General features: G+C 51.3%; 1 protein-coding gene across 7 annotated transcripts in view; it reads left to right on the top strand.

The window, feature by feature from the left end:
• The window catches only part of EHMT1 (euchromatic histone lysine methyltransferase 1), a 300279-nt gene that overhangs the window by 206576 nt on the left and 71236 nt on the right, over nucleotides 1-22467 (top strand). For 5 of the 7 annotated variants that reach the window (XM_037797144.1, XM_037797149.1, XM_037797145.1 and 2 more), the window contains 5 exons: nucleotides 8534-8677; nucleotides 12966-13189; nucleotides 14341-14514; nucleotides 15842-15924; nucleotides 17303-17409. In XM_037797144.1, coding sequence (XP_037653072.1) covers nucleotides 8534-8677; nucleotides 12966-13189; nucleotides 14341-14514; nucleotides 15842-15924; nucleotides 17303-17409 — 732 coding nt within the window. The remainder of the gene's footprint in view (nucleotides 1-8533; nucleotides 8678-12965; nucleotides 13190-14340; nucleotides 14515-15841; nucleotides 15925-17302; nucleotides 17410-22467) is intronic. The other 2 variants (XM_037797146.1, XM_037797147.1) reach the window with 1 other exon arrangement.

The raw sequence follows: 22467 nt of genomic DNA on the forward strand, positions 1-22467 counted from the left end.
AAGTACTGATAATGCAAGATCTTCTTCTGCCAGTTTACTATTTTGTCTTTGTAAGTCTTCTACTTCTTTTGAGCCTCAATTACTTCATTATGTGTACTTTCATATTCATTTGATTATTTGTATTGTATTATTTTGAGTCCCTTCTCGTTTCTTTCCAAATATGTTTTTCATATACTTTCTTTGTGGTTACTATGGTGTTAAAGTTTCACATCCTAAATCTATAACAATCATATTTGATTTGATTCCAACTTATCTTCCGTAGCATACTCATCATTTACTGTTCCTGTACCCCTCGGTTCTCCCACTGTTCTAGTTTGCTAATGCTGTGGAATGCAAAACACCAGAGATGGATTGGCTTTTATAAAAAGGGTGTTTATTTGGCCACACAGTTACAGTCTTAAGGCCATAAAGTGTCCAAGGTAACACATCAGCAATTGGGTACCTCCACTGGAGGATGGCCAATGGCGTCCAGAAAACCTCTGTTAGCTGGGAAGGCACGTGGCTGGTGTGTGCTCCAGAGTTCTGGTTTCAGAATGGCTTTCTCCCAGGACGTTCCTCTCTAGCAAGCTTGCTCCTCTTCAAAATGTCACTCACAGCTCCACTGAGTTCCTTCTCTTTGAGTCAGCTCATTTATATGGCTCCACTGATCAAGGCCCACCCTGAATGGGTGGGGCCATGCCTCCATGGGAATATCTCATCCGAGTCATCACCCACAGCTGGGTGGGGCACATTCCAAGCAAATCTAATCAGCACCAAAACGTCTGCCCCACAAGACTACATCAAAGATAATGGCGTTTGGGGGGCACAATACATTCAAACTGGCACACCCACCTTTTTTTTTCTTTTTTTTTTTTAGCTTGTTACACGTTGTATCTTTGTATATTGTATGTCCTAAGTCGTAGATTTATCGTTACTTTTTATGCAGTTTGCATTTTAGCACCTGTAAGAAGTAGTGGTATTAGTTACTGTAAATTAACAGTATAATAGTAGTGGCTTTTTTAATTGCCCGCATGGTTACCTTTACCAGAGCTCTTTTTTACTTCATGCTGCTTCAATCCGTTTAATGTCCTTTCCTTTCAGTCTGAAGTGGTCTGTGAAGTGTCGCTTGTAGAGCAGGTCTAGTGGTGACGAACTCCCTCAGCTTTTGTTTATCTGGGAATGTCTTAATCTCTCTTTCAAAGTTGGAGGGAATTCTTGCCAAATATTAAGTTCTTGTTTGGCAAATGTTTTCTTTCAGCACGTTAAATATCTCGTGCTAGTGCCTTCTTGCTTCTGTGGTTCCTGATGAGAAATCACCATTTAATCTTACTGCACTCCCTTATACACTTTTAACTCATGGTTTTGTCTTGCAGCTTTCAGCAGCCCCTCCTTTTCCTTGGCGTTCGATTGTTTGATACTGGGTGTGGGTGCGATTGTATTTGAATTTATCCTTTCTGCGGTTTGTTGGCCTCCTATTGAATGTGCATATCCATGTCTCTCTGCCACCATTTGACAATTCCTTGTGCCCCTTCCTCTCTTTCTTCTCCTTGGGTGCTGTACTGCATCTACTGGTGTGAGTGATGGTGTCCCAAGTGCCTCTTAGTTTCTGCTCACTTTTTTCTCTTAAGGTTTTGGAAGCTATTTTCTTGGTTTGGCACTCACCCAGTTCCTGCAGGCCTTTATCGTTTTCTATAGTTTTGAGGAAGGGCTCGCTAATCTTCTTCTGCCACTTTTGCCTTAGCGTGGTTGGGACAGTTCCCCAAATGCACAGTCCCTGTGGATTTAGCATCCTTAGAGCTGGCCCCAGTGATCACTGACAGACCCCTGCATCCCTGGACTTGGAGCACCAGGTCTTCATCTGCCAGCGTGTCCTCACCGGGGCCTTCCGAGAGGCTCCGGCGTGGGGGTGGCGGCTGCAGTAGGGAGGGTGAGGCCCACCCCGTGGACTGTGCTAGAAAATCCATCTGTCCCTGCAACACCCACCCTCACCTCAGGACAGCACGAGGCCGTGATGCTCCAGGACAATGGCTCCCCTGCCAGCGCCTGGCCAAGTCGGCAGCACTTCCGACAGTGGAGATCTGTGGGGGTAACGGGTCTGCTGCAGAGAGGCCACACTTGTGCTAACATCCAACTACGAACAGGAAAGCCCTACCCACAGCCAACTGACAGGTCCTAGGTACAAAACATAAACAGTGCTGAGGTCAAGAAACTCAGCACTGCAAGGGTCCAGGCCCATTATCAAGAGAAAAGACAACCACAGAAGCAGGCTCAGAGATCATGCAGATGTCGTACTATCAGAATGGGAATATAAAATGACTAAGGTAAATATGTTAGAATCTCTTACAAAAATGGCTAACAACGTGCATAAACAGATTAGGAATTTCTGGAGCAACAGAAAATATAAAGTCAACTGGAAATGTCAGAAGTAAAAAAACAAGGTAACAGAGATGAAGAATGTTTTTTACAGGCTCATCAAAATACTTGTCAAAGATGAGCAAAGAAAGAATCTAATATATGTGTAACTGGAATCTCAGAAAGAAAGGACAAAAAGAAGAAAGCCAGAGAAATAGTGGAACAACTAATGGCCGAGAATTTTCCAACAATAATGACATATCAAACCTAAGATCTAAGACAATCAGAGAAAACTAAACGGGGCAGTAACAAAAGGCTAAACAAAATAAAACCACAAGACCACCACACCTAGAATCATCATCTTCAAACTGCTGGAAACAGAGGATGAAGAGGAAGCCTCAGAGGCACCCTCAGAAAACAAGGTCACCAGTGCACAGGAGCTAAGATAAGAATCCGTGCAGACTTCTAGCGAAAAACCATGCAAATGACTCGGCAACTTGGAAGTGCTGAGAGGAAAAGAAGATAAGGCAGAGTTGACCAACCAATGAAAGTATTTTCAAGAGACAGCAAGTGGGTCATGGGAATCCGCAGAGCAGGAAGCTCCAGCAGTTGGCCGCCCTGTGGACACAAGCCTGGAACCGGCAGAGACTGTCTGAGCTGAGCCCAGGGGATCCCTGTGCAGTGTCCAGCCGGAGCTGCAGGAAGAGCTGGGGTAGCACAGTCCACGGGGTGGGCCTCACCCTCCCTACTGCAGCCGCCGCCCCCACGCCGGAGCCTCTCGGCAGGCGCTGGTGAGGACAGGCTGGCAGATGAAGACCCGGTGCTCCAAGTCCAGGGATGCAGGGGCCCGTCAGTGATCACTGGGGTCAGCTCTGAGGATGCTAACTCCACAGGGACCGTGCATTTGGGGAACTGTCCCAACCACGCTGAGGCAAAAGTGGCAGAAGAAGATTAGCGAGCCCTTCCTCAAAACTACAGAAAACGGTAAAGGGCTGCAGGAACTGGGTGTCCTTGCAGCAGAGGGGAGGGAGGTCCTTCCCCACGGTGCGCTGCTGTTGCTTGTTACTCACTGCTTGCAAGGCCCGAGGTGGGTGTGAGCGCTTCTCCCCCTGCTCAGACCTGTCTTAAGCCCCTTGCATCTGTGCCTCCACAGCGGGCGGGGGGTTCTCTCTGCTTCTGCCCTCTTACCCAGTGTGGTGAGAGGCCCTGCTGTCAGGGAGGTCTGTCTCCAGCTCCCACTCCATGGCTGGACTGTCTGGTGGTGAGCAGGGTCCCAGGCCTGGACTCGCTGCTCCTACCTGGGAGGAGAGGGTTGTGTTTGCTCACCTGTGCCCTCGGGGGCCTGGGCTTGCTTCCCTTCTAGTCCCCGAGGGAGGTGGATTTTGTCCTGGACATCCACACACTCAGCAGAGGTCCCAGGAAAGAGCCAGCAAATGAGGGTTCATGTCTTTGGTCGTGGCTCTGGGCTTTTGTTCCCTCGTCCTGCCCACAGTGGCCTTTAGCCACCGGGACTGCAGCCTTCCCACTGCCTGCTACCCGCGTCACCTTTCCCGGGCTCTGCCCGCCGTGAGGCCCTGCCTTGCTCAGGCGTCGTGGACTCACCTGTCCTGCCGTCTCAGGGCTGTGATTCTGTGGCCAGTCCAGTTTCCTGTGTTGTTTTGGTTAGAGCAGTGTTCTTTCCAGCTTTCTGTGTCCTGCACTCACCCCTGGGAGATGTCACCATCAACCTAGATGAGCCATTTTTCACTCTAGTCTTGAAGCTGCTTTTCTTTTTTAGACTTTTATGGAAATTGAAATATAGCCAACATATGAAAGCACGTTTACTCTTTGCTTCTCTCGTGCTCCCTTCTAGTCCTTCTGCCCCTTGTCCTCCATCGAACCTCTGACTGCTCACCTGTGGTGACCGCAGTGATGCAGCGTGAGCGTCTCTGCGTCTCATCTGTTCACAGCCAGCGTGCCTCGGTCGCCCCCCACCCCCACCGGCGGCCTTCAGCTGTCTTCATTTTTCCTTCTGGTATTTTTTTCTTTATTTAAAAATTAGCTGCTTCCTACTCTTATCTCCTGAGTTTTCGTTTTATATTTTATCTATTGGTTCCTTACTATTAGAGGGGACGATTTTACCTTTCTGTACTAATACACCACTCCTTTCTCTTCACATGCCCCCCCACCCCCTTACGTGCTAATAGAGTTCTGCCTTCATTTGTTTGTTAAAAGAGTATTCAGTGCTTTCATGATGTGGCTATGGAAGTAGTCACAGCTGGGTCGGATGGTGAAATTTGATTACAATTCCTTTTTTGGACAACTTTTTATTTTTCTCGTAGTTAATAATTACTTTGTTTTTCCTTTTTTTTGGTTTTGTTTTATTTTGTTTTGTTTTCTATGTTACCTGTTAGAAATTCATTCCCAAGCTAATGGAACTGCAAAATTTTCTAGCTAACACACTAGGTTATCAATTCTTTCCTTCCCTCCTCCCCTTCCCTCTTTCTCACTCAGATGTCCTTCTTGGAGCTCTTGGTTTTGTTCCTTTGTCACAGGGCTGGGGTTACGGTTTCCAGCTTTTACCCTGGTGTCCTAGGAGCTTAAGCGTCTACCCTCTGAGTATTCGTTTTCTCTTCTCTTGAATTGGATGCCCTGCTGGCTGGGTTACAGGTTTTGGTTGACTCCTGTTCTTCTGTAGCGGCTTAAAGAAGATAAATATTTTGAGACTGTATTCTGAAAATGTTTTATCTCATTTAATTGATACTTTGCCAAGTACAGAGCTTGGGATTTGATTTTGTTTCCTTTAGAATATTGACCTTACTCATTTTCTTCTGATTTATGGTGTCACTATTGTGAAGTCTGTTGACATTTTTTCATTACTGATTCACTGCATGGGACTTGTTTTTCCCTTCTCTCCGTCTGTGGCATTTTAAAGCATCGTCAGCAGGCTGGGGATCAGGTCTCTTTGTTGTGTTGGGCTCGTGGTGGGTCATCTCGGAAGGGGGGAACATACCCATCCTTCAGGTCTGGGAGACCTCTTGTTTTTTATTTCATCTTTCATTTTCTCCTCTCTAGTTTTATTTTCCTTCTGGAGCTTCCATTAGTTGGGTCCTAGAGCTCCTGGACTGATCCTCTGCGTTTCTTCTTACTGCACAGCTGTGCACATCTTTCGTTGAGGCTGTTTGTCGCCATCTTTCCCACCCTTTCTTTACCCACTGCTCCATCGCTGTGCCCCCTGGAGTTCTTCTCACTGCACTTGTCTTGGCCTTTCATCCTAGAGCTGCTTTGCTCTTGGTTTCCTCAAACTCAGAGAAGTTTGCCACCTGCGAGCACTTCCTTGGAGAAGGTGGCCTCAGGGAGTAGAACTGGGAGCTGGTCATGGGGGCGGAAAGGGGGCGAGCAGCGGCCCGTGCTGTCTGAGAAGCCCTGAGGAACACGTGCCAGGTCTGGGGGCGAGAGGGGCAGCCTCAGCCCATTGAGCCGTCCCTCCCTGGCCAAGGGTTACCCCGCAGGTCACTGACTCTCCCTATGTCTGGCTGCCCTTGCTTGGGCAGTTTTGGTGCACAGAGGGGTCCTGGCATCAGCTGAGAGGTCCCTGCAGGAAGTAAGGGCTCCTTGTCTGTGCACCTGGGTCCTGCTGGGGGCCTGGGGTTGTCCGAATCAGTGCCGAGCAGGAGTTGGGCATCCGGAGGTCCTCAGCGTCTCCTGCCACCATGGCTCAGTCCCGGGGACGGGGGCTTCTTGTGGATTGCGGAGCCCAGGCCTGAGCCTGCCCTGGTTGCACCTCCAGACCTTACAGATGTCGCTGGCCAAGGCGAGTGGAGGCACTCGACAGCATGAATTACCCAGTTTCCTTAACAGACAAGTGGCCTGGAGGGGTGGAAGGCTCTCAGATGGCCAGCAGCGTGCCAGCGTGGGCAGCGTGTGCCTTCTGGTGCCCTGGTGGGCCGGGCTGACACAGCAGGGGTCTCTGAACTGTTCACCATCTTGCTGGGTATGACAGCGGCCTTGCGGTTGGTGCACTGAATGGTTTATTGGCCAGGCGCTGTGACTTCACCCAGAAATACTCCTAAAGCTCTCCAGGCCCTCGCTCTCCAGTAAAGGGCTCAGGGGACACTCGTGTGAGAACAGCAGAAGTTTGATCATGTTTGAAACTGGTCTGGCTGCCTGGGAGCTCATTTTACTCTCCTCCCTACTTTTGAGTGTGTTTGAAAAAAACTTTAACAGAATGTAAAGTAGTGAGGCATTACAAGCAGGTAGGAAACCATTTGTAGGTGGGCTTGTGTGTGGGGCCCTGGAGGGGCCATGCCTCCGAGAGGCCCTGCTGAGGCCACCCCCGTTTAGACCCACCTGCCCCCTTGCTGGGCTCTGCGGTGGGAGATGCTTTGTCCCTCCCCTGCAGCCATGCGGTTTCCAGTAATCTCTTTTGCCAAGTTCTTCGTTATACATTTGCTTTTCATCTTGCATAAATATGTCCTCCTTCCGTCTGTTGTTGGCTCATTTCCTGTTGTCTTGAGATGGCCACCCCTTTATGCCTGTATGTAATTTTCTACCTTATCAGTTCCTTCTGTTCCATCTCTTTTTTCCAACCTTTTCTGGATTCTGTTGTCATTCATTTGAAGTACTTTTAAAAAAATCTCAATGTCTTTGAGTTCTACCACCAAACTACCTGACCCCCCACCCCACCCTCAGGGGGTCCTAAATACATCTCTGTTGCCGTGTTACAAGCAGCTGAGACAAAATCATATAACTTTATAATTTTCGATGATTATATAAAGAATGCATGCTCATTGTAAAACGATTCAGATATTGCATATGTGCATGGAAAAGTATAAATAATCTCTTACTCCAAAACTGAGTAGTCGTCATTCTTAGTATTTTTGTATGTCCTTCCAGACTTTTCTGTGTATGTACTACGTAGACTTTTTCCCCTTAATATGTTGTACACATTTTCCTGCATCTCCAGCTGTGAGTGGTGGGTACCCACGGGTCCTAGCAGAACCCTGGGTGGGGGTGTTTTTGCTCAGTGTACACATGCCTGGTTCTTCCCTTCTGAGTTCTGCTCCTTAGATTCCGGGAGAACGACGCTGACACCGGCTCTGCTTGCACCCCGAAGCTGCCTGGGTTGCTGGGTCGCTGTGCATGCGGTTGAGGGGCGTTCATCCGGTTCTGTGCGCGTGGACGTGTAGAGGGCACCAGAGTTTGCCGTTGGCAGCCGCTGCGTCCTTCTGGATGCCCCTTTGGTGACTGACTCGATGATGTCTTCAGGTGGTGTCTGAAGCCTTTTGTTACAGATGTCCAAACTGCTTTCCAGAGAGCTTGGGCAAAACTCAAGTGTTGGTGTGTGGGGTCTGCAGACCCCCGGAACCTGGACTGTTGCATCTTCTTGCGAAGGGCGACATTGCTCCAGGCAGTGCAGAAAGGAGGCCACAGGCTTCTTACGTTGTTTCTTTGATTACCCAGGATGTTTGGATATTTTGTCATTTGTTTTTTTAGCATCTGAATTTTTTCTTTTGCAAACTGGCACACAGTTCTTTGCTTCTTTATCTATTGGGTTGTTGGTCTTATGAGCTGTTCGCATCACAAAGCAAGCATGTGTTCTTCATGATGCGAATTGCCAGGTATGGCAGCCTTTGGGGCCTCTGCACCCTCCTGTCGCAGCCCCCCTGCTTCCATGGAGCGACTGCCCTCAGGTGGTGGCCTGCTGGCCCAGCCCCCGGGCAGACTGCGCCATGGGCGGTGTGCTCCTGCTGCCCTGGGCCCTCGGGTCCTGCAGCCCACACTGCCTGTCCCCACTTCTAGCCTGTGACGTTCTTCCCCTCCTGGTGGCTGCTCCTGCTGTGCACATGTCCATTTTTCTTCAGTACCTGCCCAATATCAACTCCCTGGTTTCCTCCTGGGGTAGTCGCCCACTCCTCGTTGTGTCACACACACAGCCACTACCACACCGGTCACACCGAGATCGTATCAGGGCACTGTGGTGATCCCCTTGGGCTGTGCCCAGGACAGCGCCGTAATCCTCTCCCAGGCTGGGGAGGGACCGGACGTGGGGCCGTGAACTGAAGGCAGCCTTGGCAGACCCGCCGTGCTCGCTGGGTCTGCACGTGTGTGGGGAGCTCCTGCCATGCACCTGGCTCCTTCCAAGGCTTGGGGCCCGCAGGTGTGCAGGTCAGAAGCGCTCCCCACAGCCCCGGCACTGACCCGTGTGCTTCTCTGGTTGCAGCTGGGCAGGTGCACGAATGGCGTGGTGAAGCACGAGCTGATGCGTCCGTCCAACAAGGTGCCGCTGCTGGTGCTGTGTGAGGACCACAGAGGGCGCATGGTGGAGCACCAGTGCTGCCCCGGCTGCGGCTGCTTCTGCACGGCGGTGAGTCCCGGCCGGGCAGGTGGCTGGCCCACGTGCGCAGGGGGCTGCTGTGTGTCCCGGGGCCTCCCGAGGAAAGGGCCCCTGTGAGGTTTCAGCTCCTCCGCCGCGTCCGCCTTTCCTCGCCTCTGGTCCAGGCCACACGTGCTTCGGGTTTAAAGACCCCGAGCCCCTCACTACGGCCCTCTTGGATGCTGCATGTACACACGGAGACCTACAGGGCTGGTCCTCTGGCCTGGAGGGGCCTCCTGCCTCTTGTGGGCACCCTCCTGTGGCTCCCACGATAGCGCCACACTGGGATTGCCTGGCACAGCCACACTTGGGCTCCCCTCCTCGCTGCGACCTGCCTCCTCGTTCCTGTCTGAGTGCACAGCCTCCTTTGCCTCAAAGCAAGGTGTTGCTTCTGCCTGCTGCTTGCCTCATCTCTTATTTCTTCTAGGGTCTTGCCTTATCACTGACTTCATTCAACAAGGGTTCACGCTGGCCAGTGCTCCGGAGGCCTTGGCTAGTGTGGAATGCGCGTGTGTTAATGCCCACAACGCAGGCTCCTGCAGGCCCATTTGAGGGCCCTGGTGAAGGATGTCTGCCCTGGGGCTTCTCTGGATTTTATACCTCGTGTGCCCACCCGTTTTAAGACATACTGTTTTTGCTTCTGCTGTCAGAGAGGCATTGCTTCTCCACTTCCTGCAGGAACACTCCCTTCTCGCTGCTTCTCGTTGCTCTTCCTCGAGTTTGCCGTCTCTGTTCCGGTGAGACGCTGTTCCCTGAGGTTGTCAGGGAGTCGCCTGAAAGGCCGGGATAAACCCGTCTGTGGTTCCTGCAGAGCATCGTGTTGGTGACGTCCTCTCTCCTGAGGCTCTGCTTCAGGACCCTGAGTTTCTGGTCTTTCCCTCCCTCAGCCCTACAGAACAGGAGCCTCCTCCGAGGTCCTGTCCTCAGACCTTCTCTTGCCCCCTGCCCCACGGAAGACGAATGTGTGCGCCCTCTTCCTCCCTGTGCTCTTGATGACCCAGTGCCATTGTCCCCGCCCCACCCCCAGGCGTTGCCGTTTCCGCAAGTGGCGATAGGTCTGCTCTTCCACGTGCTCTGGGTCATCCTGGGCCCCACTAGTCCTCTCACCTCCACGTCCTCCAGCAGACACTTGCTCTCTTACTGCAGAATGTGGGCCGCCCCAAGCCCTCCACAGCCCCCTGCCCCCACTACAGCCCAGTCTAAGCAGCCCCCTCCTCCGCCTTCCCTTTCCGCGTCAGTGTTGCTCCTCTGTTCTCAGCTGTACCAGGGATGAAAGAGGCACATTTGCACCAACCCTCAAGCCTCGTACGTTCTGGCCCCTGCTCACCTCCCTGCGTCTCCCTGCACCGGCTTTCAGTGTCCCCCATGCCCTCGGTCTGTTTCCTGCTCTGAGGGTTCACCCCTGCGGTGGCTTTTGCTTGAGAAGTTCTCCCCTGAGAAACTCACGTGCCTTCCTTCATCTCCATTCAGATACCACCTCCGAAAGGCCTTTCCTGAGCCTCCCTCCCTTTATCTCGTTAACCCACCTTACTTTTACTTGTAGCACTTACTGCTGTCTGACCTTACGGTTTATGTCTGTTTGCTTCTGGAGAACAGGCACTCTGTGTGTCAGGGCCCTGCTCAGCCCATGGACCGCGATCATGTTCATCACTGGCCGCGTTAGCTGGGGGAATGGAGGGGAAGGACAGATGGTGGGGACAGGGTGGGTGGAGAGGGGATGGGTGGGTGGAGGGATGGGTGGGAAGGTGGGTTGATAGAGGGAAGGAGGGGAGTTGAATCTTCCTTCCTGCAGTCACCATTAATTTTCCTGAAGAGAGAGGAGGGAGGGTTTCGGGACCCAGGTTTGGAGCCCTAACGTGTTGCTGTCAGCTAAGGTGTTGGGAGGCTTGCGGTCACCTGGAAGTGTTCATTGGGTGGAGGGAGTGGCAGGGCAGGCCCTTCGGTGCCCCAGGTGTCCTGGCTCTACCAGAGACCCTGGGAGGGGGAGGCCAAGGGCCAGGATGCTGGCGAGGGGGACACTGAGCAGGTGGGTGAACGTGAGGTGGCATGGGAAGGGCCCTTGGCAGGCATTAGGTCGGACAAATGTATCACTAGTCCAATTGGAGGGTAAAAAATTCATAGGAACACACCCACGGGCGAGGAGTGATTTTTATCATACAGGTGGGAGCAGTCCACCTAAAGGTATTCAAATTCAGTTTTTTTTTTTAGCTTGCTGGGATATTTAATATATTATCAAGGGTGCATTTTAGTTTAATGGGAAAAAAGATGGTCTTTTTTTTAAAAAAGCTGCTAGCATAATTGGCTATCCATCTAATGAAAACAAAGTTCAGTTACCTCTAGACAAAATAGAAGATTAATTATCTAAATGATAAATTAAAAAATTAAAAACCAGAACACTAGCCAGTGTCTTCCTGTGCTCCGGGGGGGAGAGTGTGTCGGTCCCTGCGTCTAGGACAATGGAGAAGGCGAGGTGCTGGCTGCTCCGCGCCCCGCGGGGGGTGGGGGCTGCTTCGGCATTTTCAGAAAAATCAGTCAGCCCCTCTTCAGAGAAAAAGCCACGCGCAGTCTGCGACTCCTCATTCCCTCCTGTGGAAATGTGTCCTACGGAACCAGAGAAACAAGGTGGCCACCGAGGGCAGAGCTGCTCGTGGTGGGACGCCTGGCCAGGCCCCGGGCAGCTGCGGGAACCACGACTGGAGTTTCCACAACCAGGAAGAGGAAGCTGCGGACCTTTGTGCAGAGTGATCCCAGTTTTGTTTGAGGGAAGGCGTAAATCTTCTTGTTGGGTCTACATGGGTTTGCTTGAGCAAAAAGAAAGTTGTGGAAAGATAGTCCCCAGCTTCCCTTTGCTTCCCCGGGAGGCTGGAGTCAGAGGAGGGGACTGAAGGGGTGTGCATGGAAGAAAACACCCTGCAGTGTCTGATGGGTTGGGACACATTTAAAAGCCCTTTAAGAGGAAGAACAAATGCAAGCTCCGGATTAAATGATCCAGACAATTACAGAACCGGGAGGCAGGAATAGCCACTCTGGACCCAGTGCTCTTGGGGGCGGGCCCGTCCCTTCAGCATTTCCCAGCCTGCATGTCCGCGCAGACGGGGTGCTTGTCCGCTGGGGGCCGTGCTGTCCGGGCTGCCCTGATGTCTGGGGGTGGGTGACTTCTTCAAGCTAAACTGCCGAGCCAGTGTCCGTGCATTCAGGCGTGAGCCGCGATTTCCAGTTGGAAGGTTTACACTCGGCTCCCGTATTTGGGGTCCATGCGTCCAGTCGTTTCTATCTCAGCTCGTCTCCGCAAGTTAGAAATTTTAAAATGATCCCTCATTGCTTTGTGCTATATGTTTAATAGCGATCCCAGCATCTTTTTTATTTCTTGTCATTGATGTTGCTGTGTGTTGCAGTTCATTTTTTGGGGGCCAGTTTTCTTATAATTTATGAAAGCTCTTTGTAGTTTGGTTCAACAGGAAAAGAAAGAGGAGAGGCCCCCTTTTCTGATTGCTTCTAACAGAAGCAGGTGGGCTGGGCAGCTTGGTGGCCCAGAGCCCAGCTCGGTGCTGACCTGGCCAGGAGGCTCCTGCCTCTTGGCAGCTGCCAGGATGCTCGTGAGGACTGAGTTGGTGGCGCACACGTGGGCTGCTCAGAGGCCATTGGCTGCTGCCATCACCGTGGCTGTTCCCACACTCAGAGCAGGAGGGCTCTCAGGCAGTGAGGGCCACGTTGCACTGGCTCAGCACCCACAGGCACCGCATCCTGCCCGTACCCCCCTTGCTCTCCAGGAGGAGGCCAGAGGCTGGGCTGGGAGGGTCCAGGGTAAAGGGCCCTGTCCCCCAGAGCTTCCCTCTTTCCATAAGAGCACTCCTCTTTCCAATTCACGTTCAGTAGTTTGGGCCGTAGCAAGGCCTGTGGTCAGGTTCCAGGGCATGGAGCTGCTTAGCAGTCAGTACCCCTCAGGCACGAGGAGGGAAGGAGCCCGACAAAGCAGGGCCCAGGCCAGTGAGAAGGAGGGAGACACGACCAGGGACTCGAGAAGCTTCTCCTGCAGGTCAGGGTGGGTGGGCAGGGACACGCGAAGGCAGTGGCCTCAGCCTCCTTGGAAGTGGGCAGGGGGACCATGGAGACCGTCAGCTCTGTGCTGCCCCGGTGCCCCAGCCTGAGACATGCTCATTCCTTAGCTGCGCGGCAAGTGACCCGGGCCGCCCGCTGGCGGGAGCACTGGCACCGGCTGCCTGTCACTCAGCCCAGCCGGCCTGGCACCGAAGTGATCTTTTTCTCTTCCCCTTCCCAGGGTAGTTTCATGGAATGTCAGCCTGAAAGCAGCGTCTCTCATCGATTCCACAAAGACTGTGCCTCCCGGGTCAACGACACCAGCTACTGTCCCCACTGCGGGGAAGAGGCCGCCAAGGCCAAAGAGGTGACAATCGCCAAGGCAGACACGACGTCCACAGCGACCCCCGCCCACGGGCAGGAGAAGACGCCCACCGAGGGCCGGGCTGACACCACCACGGGCAGGTATGGCCATGCGCTCTAGACGGAGCTCGGAGCGTTGCCTGGGCTTCAGTTTTATGGAGCTGGTGGAGCTTTCCAAGTAATTTACCTGAAAAAGTATCAGTCTTTAGTTGTCACCAATCTCTACTACTTTATCTCGAAGCTTCTCAGTTGACTCTGATACACAGTGTGACCTGAACACTTAACAAACTCTGAAACTCATTTATTCATTGCCATTTGTATCTGAATCTCTTTCTGAACTCTTTGGTCTTGCCGATGGATTTGTCTGTGTTTTGAACCAGCATCACACCATCCCAGTTGGCGTAGCTGAGTCCTGTTTTTGTCTGTAGCGGTTTTCCCCTGGGTAACCATCTGTAAACATTTGAAACGTTAACATCAGCTGCCATGGTCTGCTCTCACTGCATCATGGGGTGTTATGTGTGGAGGGACTAGCTGAAGACAAGAAAAAAGCAAACAGTTAGGAGTATTCATATTGGAAACATGTAATTATCATCCTAAAAGAATCAAGTGGAAAAAGCTGAAAAACTCTTAGGAGGAAAAAGGAGTCAGGAAGATATCAGATAAGACAGAGATATCAGAAGTCAGTCACATTGTTTCCTGCCAGCAGTATCCACCCAGAATATAATCCGATGAAAGGGCTTCTTTCAAAACAAGAAGGCTCAGAAACTACCCAGAAAAAAAATGCAGAAAATCTTAATAGCACACTGACAGAGAAACAACAGTAAAACTTCATTGAAGGTCATTTAAAATTGTGGACATGTGAAAAATAAATAATGGAGGGGTTGTCTATTCCTTCATATTAATCTGTAAATGTGATGCAGTTTGAATCATAATTCCAGTGGGATTTTCCTTTTGTTGGGGAGGGAAAGTGGACTGGACAGATTCAATCCAAAGCTCAGCTACAGAAGCAGCCTTGAACACGTGGCCTGGAAGTCCTCGAACACGTTGCCATGTGTGTTGGATGTTGTTTTTTTCCGGGGGATTTCAGTCGATACGTAGAGGCTCACTGCAAGCAGACAGTCCTTTTTGCTCAGAAAGCGTGTATTTGGAAGGACTGGCGTCAGGCTTGCCGTTTGTTTTATTTGTTTCCATAAGAGGAGCTGTTTCGTGTCTTTTAAACTCCACATTTCAATTATCTTTCTTCTCCATCGAAGCGGCCCTGGACCCCAGCTCTCTGAGGAGGAGAAGCCACAGAGCCCCCCCCTGCAGCCCCCCGAGGGCTTCGACCTGACGGGGCCGTCGGGATTTGTGAAGCCCGCGCCCGGCCTGCCCCAGGGACCAGGGAAAGAAACCTTGGAGAGCGCTTTGATTGCTCTGGATTCGGAAAAGTAAGCTCTGGTGGGCATTCTCAGAAAGGGCCCGGGCCCGGGTTCGGTCCACTTCGGCGTGTCTGCAGTTTTCTCTGCTCTTGGTTCTGTCCATGTCTCACGGAGTGGTGGCCGCCCCTGGGGTGCCGCAGCCCCCGCTGCCTGCTCTGCTCCCGGGCATCCCTCAGGTCCCTGTGGCTTCGAGGGTGCTCAGGTCAAGCTGCTCATGCGCCCACGCCCTCGTTTTACCCACGTACACTTCGCCCAGCAAGGTCACAGTAGCAGATCTTGGTGCTCTTTAGGGAAACTGTTGCAAGTTATTGTCTGGTCCATCGTGGTAAGAGCAAAAGGTGGCACCTCTGAAGTCACGAGGTGAGGGTGGTCTTTGCGAGAGTCTTCATAGCGTGTAAAACCTCTCCAGGGTGTGCGCACCGACGCTGCCTTCCTGCCTCCCCCGAGCTGGCTTTCCTCCTGGCCCGACTCCTCGTCTGTGAAACGGGAGGGTTGGAGCTGGTGGCCCCACGGCTTCACCTGCCAGCCCCGTGGTATCAGCAGCTGGAGGCCGGTCAGGCTGGCTCCCCGTGACCCCCTCCAGGCCACAAGGAGGGGGTCCCATCGACTTTGTGGCTGAACGCACTTGTGCCCTCCCAGGCCCCCTGCCCTGTGCACAGCTTCTCCTCCGTCGGCTCATCCTCATTGCTGTGCTCTCGGCCCTGGCTTTGGCCCAGCCCCTCAGGCCCTGTTCCTCCAGGTGACCACCCTCATCCGAATGACCCCAGGAGCTGAAACCCAGCAGGCTGGGGCAGTCTCACTCCCCTCAGCCTCCCCAACCCCTGGAAGACTGCAGTGGTCTTTTTGTTTTCAGCCGTCAGCTGCCCTTGGCGTCTAAGGCTGCCAGGTGGCTGTTGGTCACTGACGCTCCGAAGGGGCTCGTGTGGTGCTGGGAGGGGCGTGTTTCTGCACAGAGCATGCGCTAGTCGCTCCTCAGGGCCTCTCCTTGCCCTCGTTCTACAGAGGAAAGCTTGTCCCAGGCCTCGGAGGTGCTCTGTGCACGTTAGGCAGGAGCCTCCTTTCACGCGGCCTTCGCACGTCGGAACTGAAAGGGCTGCTCCGACTGTGCCTGCTGCGCCCTGCGGCTGCCCCTCCTGTAGCAGTTGCCCGGACTGGGGTCTGACCTGCACTGAAGTGAGCTGGGCGCTGTTTGAAGAAGTGTCAGGGAGACATCGGGACCTTGCAGCCTGGAGGGTGAAGCATGTGTTTCACAGAGAGGCTCTTCAGGAGGCAGCCGGGAGCCCCAGAGCAAGGGGGGTCACAGTGCTAACAGCCAGGTGTGTGCTTTTCCCAACAGACCCAAGAAGCTTCGCTTCCACCCCAAGCAGCTGTACTTCTCTGCCAGGCAAGGGGAGCTGCAGAAGGTGCTGCTCATGCTGGGTGAGTGGTTGTGTCCCTGCCGGCAGGCTTCCTGCCAGAACCCCTCGCTGCACGGGACCCCCTTCCTGCCAGAACCCCTTGCTGTACGGGGACCCCCTCTCTGCTAGAACCCCTCGCTGCACGGGACCCCCTTCCTGCCAGAACCCCTTGCTGTACGGGGACCCCCTTTCTGCTAGAACCCCTCGCTGCACGGGACCCCCTTCCTGCCAGAACCCCTTGCTGTACGGGGACCCCCTTTCTGCTAGAACCCCTCGCTGCACGGGACCCCCTTCCTGCCAGAACCCCTTGCTGTACGGGGACCCCCCTTTCTGCTAGAACCCCTCGCTGCACGGGACCCCCTTCCTGCCAGAACCCCTTGCTGTACGGGGACCCCCTCTCTGGCATGCCAGCGCAGCACATTTCAGGTTCCACTGGGCTCATGGTGCTTGTCCCTGTGGGCACTAAGGGAGCAGATATTAATTCATTACCTTTTTCTTGTGAGGTCAGTCTCATTTTGTTCTGTTTATGTGTCTCGAATGCTTCTGATCAATGAGAATACGTTGCCCAGTGGCAGTCAGCCTTTTTATGATGGACAGTAGTAGAAATATTCTGTATGAATTTCTAATTTTTCAAAAGGAATTAGGCATGTGATTATTAAATCAAGAAGAAACACAGACGTGCAGAAAGGCAGAGTTGGGGTGACTGGCCCACCCCCTCTGTGCTCTCAGGGCTGCTGCCCTGGCGAAGCCGTGCTGGCTCGTCCCTGCCTTGGGGCACGTTTCCACGTCTGTGCTTTGTCATGGAAGTTCCAACGTTGGGACACGTTCCTGCCAGGTCCTTCCCACCTTCACCTTGCGCTGAAAGGGCAGTAATCTGATGTCCAAGCTCGGGCAGCTCTAGGCTGGATTTCTCCAAGTTTTCTTCCTGGGTTGAAGAGTAGCTAAATCATTTGACAGGAAATCATGGAAGAAGCTAAAGAATTTGCTTGAAAAAGTTGAGTGAATGTTCACCACAGTGGTCGTTTTAACCCCGTTCTCCTTGGGGGCTGCTCCCAGCTGGGCTTCTGTTAACTGGGGGGGCGGGGCACCTCTGACCGTGAGGCAGCAGAGGACAGGCCCTGAGGGGACTCGTGGGGGCCCCACGGCTGTCCGAGTGCAGTTGGGACGAGGACCTGTGCCAACAGGCCCGCTCTGTCGCTTCGTGCGGAGCCAGGGTCCTTCCTTCTGGGCCCTGCTGGAGTTGGGGGGCCGGGGTGTCCACGAGCGTGTGCCCTCCGGGCTCCGGAGGTGGTTCTTCACTCCGACCTGGTTGGTAGTGCTGCTGCCAGCCTTTGTGACCGTCTGGCGGTGGCATTGGTGGCCGCATCTGAAGTAACGCGCAAAACCGTGTCTGTTCACAGTGGACGGCATCGACCCCAACTTCAAGATGGAGCACCACGGCAAGCGCTGCCCCCTGCACGCCGCGGCGGAGGCCGGCCACGTGGACGTCTGCCACATGCTCATCCAGGTGCGCCGGGCGCTCACTCGCTTCTCCTTCACGGGGCCTTGGTTCTTCAGTCACGTTTGATTTTTATCCACATGAAATAATGCGTGCACCGTTGTCCTTGCGTTTCGAAAAGCTCAGTGGAGGCCCTCGCCTGCTCCTCCATCCCCGGTTCACCCCAGTGTTTGCAGGCTGTGTTTGAAAGTCACTCTCTGCTGAAAGCCGTTTCTGAATCTGCTTTTTTAGGTTTTCTTAAAACTGGTTCTCTCGTCGGTGAGGCTTCCGTGCACTGATGCAGCCAGGCCCTTCCCCCTCGTCCTCGTTTGATTATTGCCCCATTTTGTTTAAATCATCGTTCAGAATTTCATTATATTATTCTGCAGATAAAGTTTACCCTGAGCCGCACAGTCTACAGTCGCTAGCACTAGTTAGTAATTGTCCTGGTTTCTGTTGACTAGGCTGACTCAGTGCCTCTGCCAGTTCATTCCGCACCGCCTGAGGAATCGGGGAACCTGTCTCTGTGTTCTCTGCTGCTGTCGGGAGGTGCCTGTGCCCTGTCTGGTGTCCCCTTTCGGGGTGTCCCTTCCCTGATTCCCTTTCCTGGCCGCCACATTTTCAGGGTGACACAATCCAATTTCCTCCATACATGGCTTCGTCCTTATCTCTGGAAGCTTCTAGAATCTTTCCTTTGGTCATAATTTTACCTCAGTATAGCATGGATCTTTTTTTATTCCATTTGGGCATTATGTGGGCTCTTTCAACATGGAAATTCCTGACCTCAGTTCTGGGAAATTTTCTTGTATTATTTCTTAGATAATCTCTCTCCTGGATTCTCAGTTCTCTCCTTCCAGAACTCCTTTAGATATTTTTGACTTATTCTCAGATTTATTGCTTTTCCTTGCCATGTTCCGTTTTTCTGTCTTTTGGTTCTACTTTGTAGGCAGTGTCTGCAGCGTCACCGTCGGTTTTCCTGTGGAATGTTCAGTCTGTGCCATCACATTTTGAAATCCTGAGAGGTCCTTCTTCCTCTCCGATAGTTCCTTTCTTATAGCCTCTCGTTCTTCCCTTATTTCTTAGAAGATATTCGTTACAATTACTTTGAAATTTTATGTTAGTCCATTTGTTTTGGTCTTTCCTATTGAAAGGTTTTCTTCAACTGTCTGGTGGTTCTTGTTTGTTTTCATTTAAAGGGAAGTATGAAAGTGCTGAGGCAGGGGCCGTCGCCAGGGCGTCTTCACCGATGGCTGTCTCACCCGAGCCCCAGTCTCGCCTCGGCAGCTCAGCCTGCCACGTCGTCCCCCTTGCAGACCGAGTTGTCACTTCCATTCCTGGAAGTCTGCCATGTCTCGCATTTCTGTAGTCACAGTTGCTGTTGTTTTGTTACTGTTTGCCTACGTTCTTTTTCCATCCCCTTTTTGGGTGCATCTGAGTGGAGCATAAGTGTGACAATAAGAAGAGAGTGGGCAGCTTTGCTCAGTGGTGCAGCCCTCAGATAAGCTGGGCGCTGGGTGTGGCGTCAGCCCAGCTCGGGGTGTGCAGGGGCTGGTGCTTGGGAGCCGTTTGGGGGGTGTATGCTGAGATCTGCGAGGAGTGGGCTCTGGAGAGGACGGTGAAGGCCTGGGGACAGCAGGCTGGTGGGGGGCTGCAGTTCTTGGCTAAGGCCATGGGGTGGGAGGTGGACGTGGCTGGAGGAGAGGATGTCATGGCAGTGGCCTCCAGGGCACTGGCGGAGGAGACAGCGGAGGCACCAGCACGCACTGCGGGAGCCATGGGCTCTGGGGCTGGTGTACCCTGCCTTCCCCTCCTGAGGGGTCTGCGGGTGCTGGGGCTGGGAAAGGCGGCTTTGTGGTCCCCTTTCTGGATTTGGAATTCTGGGTTTGTAGTTGTTTTGACTTAGTTTTTTAAAGAAATGAAGTGAGCCCCAGAGTAACCTCAGGTCAGGAAACAGCACTTTGCCCTCTGGCTGACTACCTGTCTCCCCCAGAGTTGACTGCTACCCCCCGCTGTGTTGGGAATCCTTTCCTTGCCTTTCTCCATGGATTTACCACCCTGTAAGCATCCTCAAACAATATGGTTTAGTTTTGTTTTATTTTTTAAGCTTTACATGAGTTGTCATGCAATGTAAATTATTTTTTTTCTGGCTTCTTTCAGTCAAAACAAAAAAAAGCAAAAAACAAAAAAGCAAAATCAAGCTGATGGCACGCCGAAGCTGGCTGGGGAGTGTGAGCACGGCTCCTGGCGAGGTCTCAGGCCAGGGCGGCTCCCACGTGGGGCGGCGCTGGGCGCCGCGGGAGAGGAAGCAGGAGCTCCTGGGGTGTTGGCGGCTTCTTGTGCGTCCTGGACTACGGTGGAGGAACCATTCGGCGCCAGCAAGCAGAAGGCCTTACCCCGGGGAGCTCCCTGCGGCCCCTGCCCTGACGCGCCCCAGCCGGCACCCCTGGCTCAGAGCCGGGAAGTTTCCTAAGTCCCCCAGGAAGAAGGATGAACCCGGGGTATTTCCGCCCTTTTCTGGAGGGGGCTCTGGGGTACCTCCCCGCGGGCCTCGTGGGGCAGCTCAGCCCGCGGTCGTGGTCCCAGAACGGGCTGGAGGGCCGCCCAGCATTCTCCCTGTTGGTTTCAGAGCAGGCGGAGAGGCGAGGCTCCTGCGCCGCCAAGGCCAGGCGTCCCCGCTCTGTGTCCCCACTGCAGGCTCTGTGGGCGCACCCGCCAGCTCTTGGCTGTGCCTGGAGAGCGTGTAGTCTGTTTTATTTTTTTAAACTTTATTGATGAAAAATTAAAAAAAAAAAAATACATATCAAACAAAACAAAACAAAGGAATAAGAAAGACAAATAAAAAATAACTATATTGCTCCAACATGTTCCTACCATACACAAGAAAATTTACAAGCCATTATCATTCCTGAGCATTCCTATAACATTAAGATTACCCTCAATAGCATTCCCCCTTCACTAGTTAATGTCTATCTCTAGGTCTCTTACATTCTACAATATAAGACACTTATTGTATGTTTTTCGCTGAGTTCACATTAGTGGTAACACACAATATCTCTCTTTCTGTGCCTGGATTATTGCACTCAGCATTGTGTCTTCAGGTTCACCTTTGTTGTCTTATGTTTCAACGACCTTGTCCCTCCTTACTGCTATGTAGTAGTCCATCGAGTGTAAATACCACATTTTCTTTATCCACTCATCTGTTGAAGGACATTTGGATTGTTTCCATCGCTTGGCAATTGTGAAAAATGCCACTAGAACATTGGTGTGCAAGTATCTGTTCGTGTCACTGCTTTCATGTCTTCTTGGTATATACCGAGAAGTGAAATTGCCGTATTGAAGGGTAACTCTATATCTAGTTTTCTAAGGAACTGCCAGACTGACTTCCAGAGTGGCTGAACCATTATACAGTCTCACCAACAATGAATAAGAGTTCCAATTTCTCCACATCCCCTCCAGCATTTGTAATTTCCTGTTTGTTTAATGGCCATTCTAATTGGTGTGAGATGATATCTCATTGTGGTCTTAATTTGCCTCTCATGTGTTTTTTAGCCATTTGTACTTCTCTTCAGAGAAATGTCTTTTCACGACTTTTGCCCATTTTATAATTGGGTTGTTTGTACTATTGTTGAGTTACAGGATTTCCTTATATATGCAAGATATCAGTCTTCTGTCAGATACATGGTTTCCAAATATTTTTTCCCATTGAGTTGGCTGCCTCTTCACCTTTTTGAGAAATTCCATTTATCTATTTTTTCTTTTGTTGCTTGTGCTTTGGGTGTAAGGTCTAAAAAACGATCTCCTAATACAAGGTCTTGAAGATGTTTCCCTACATTATCTTCTAGGAGTTTTATGGTACTGTCTCTTATATTGAGGTCTTTGATCCACCTTGAGTTAATTTTTGTGTAGGGTGTGAGGTAGGGGTCCTCTTTCATGCTTTTGGAGATGTATGTCCAGCTCTCCCAGCCCCATTTGTTGAAGAGACTGTTCTTTCCCAGTTCAGTGGATTCAGGGGCCTTATCAGAGATCAGTTGACCGTAGATCTGAAGGTCTGTTTCTGAATTCTCAATTCAATTCCGTTCATCAATATGTCTGTCTTTGTGCCAATACCATACTGATTTGACCACGGTGTCTTTATAGTGGGCTTCAAAGTCAGGAAGTATAAGCTCTCCCACTTTGTTTTTTTTTTTAGAATGTTTTTAGTAATTCAAAGGCTCTTTCCCTTCCAGAAAAATTTGATAACTAGCTTTTCCAGGTCTGCAAAGTAGGTTGTTGGGATTTTGATTAGAATTGCATTGAATCTACAGATGAGTTTGTGTAGAATTGACATCTTAACAACATTTAGCCTTCCCGTCCATGAACACAGAATATTTTTTCCATCATTTAAGTAAAGTTATATAATTTTCTATGTATAGTTCTTTTACTTTCTTGATTAAGTTTATTCCTAGGTACTTGATTTTTTTAGTTGCTATTGAGAATGGACTCTTTTACTTAAGTTTCTCTTCAGTTAGGTCATTTCTAGTGTGTAGCAATGTTACTGACTTATGTGTATTAATCTTGTATCCTATTATTGTGCTAAATTTGCTTATTAGCTCAAGTAGCTGTGTCATCAGTTTCTCAGGGTTTTCCAAATATAAGATTATATCATCTGCCAATCATGACAGTTTTACTTCTTCCTTTCCAATTTGGATGCCTTTTATTTCCTTGTCTTGCAGGATTGCTCTGGCTAGCACTTCTAGCACAATGTTGACTAACTGGTGACAGTGGGCATCCTTGTGTCGTTCCTTATTTTGGAGAGAAGGCTTTCAGTCTCAAGCAATTGAGTACTATGCTGACTGTGTGTTTTTCATATATGCCCTTTATCATATTGAGGAAGTTTCCTTCAATTCCTACCTTTTGAAGTGTTTTTATCAAAAAAGAATACTGGATTTTATCGAATGCTTTTTCAGCATCTATTGAGATGATCATTGATTTTTCCCTTTTGATTTGTTAGTTTGTTGTATTACATTGATTTTCTTATGTTGAACCATCCTTGCATGCCTGGAATGAACCCCACTTGGTCATGGTGTATGATTTTTTTTAATGTGTCTT

This window comes from Choloepus didactylus, chromosome 10, assembly GCF_015220235.1.
Source record: "Choloepus didactylus isolate mChoDid1 chromosome 10, mChoDid1.pri, whole genome shotgun sequence".
Classification (NCBI taxonomy): Eukaryota; Metazoa; Chordata; class Mammalia; order Pilosa; family Megalonychidae; genus Choloepus; species Choloepus didactylus.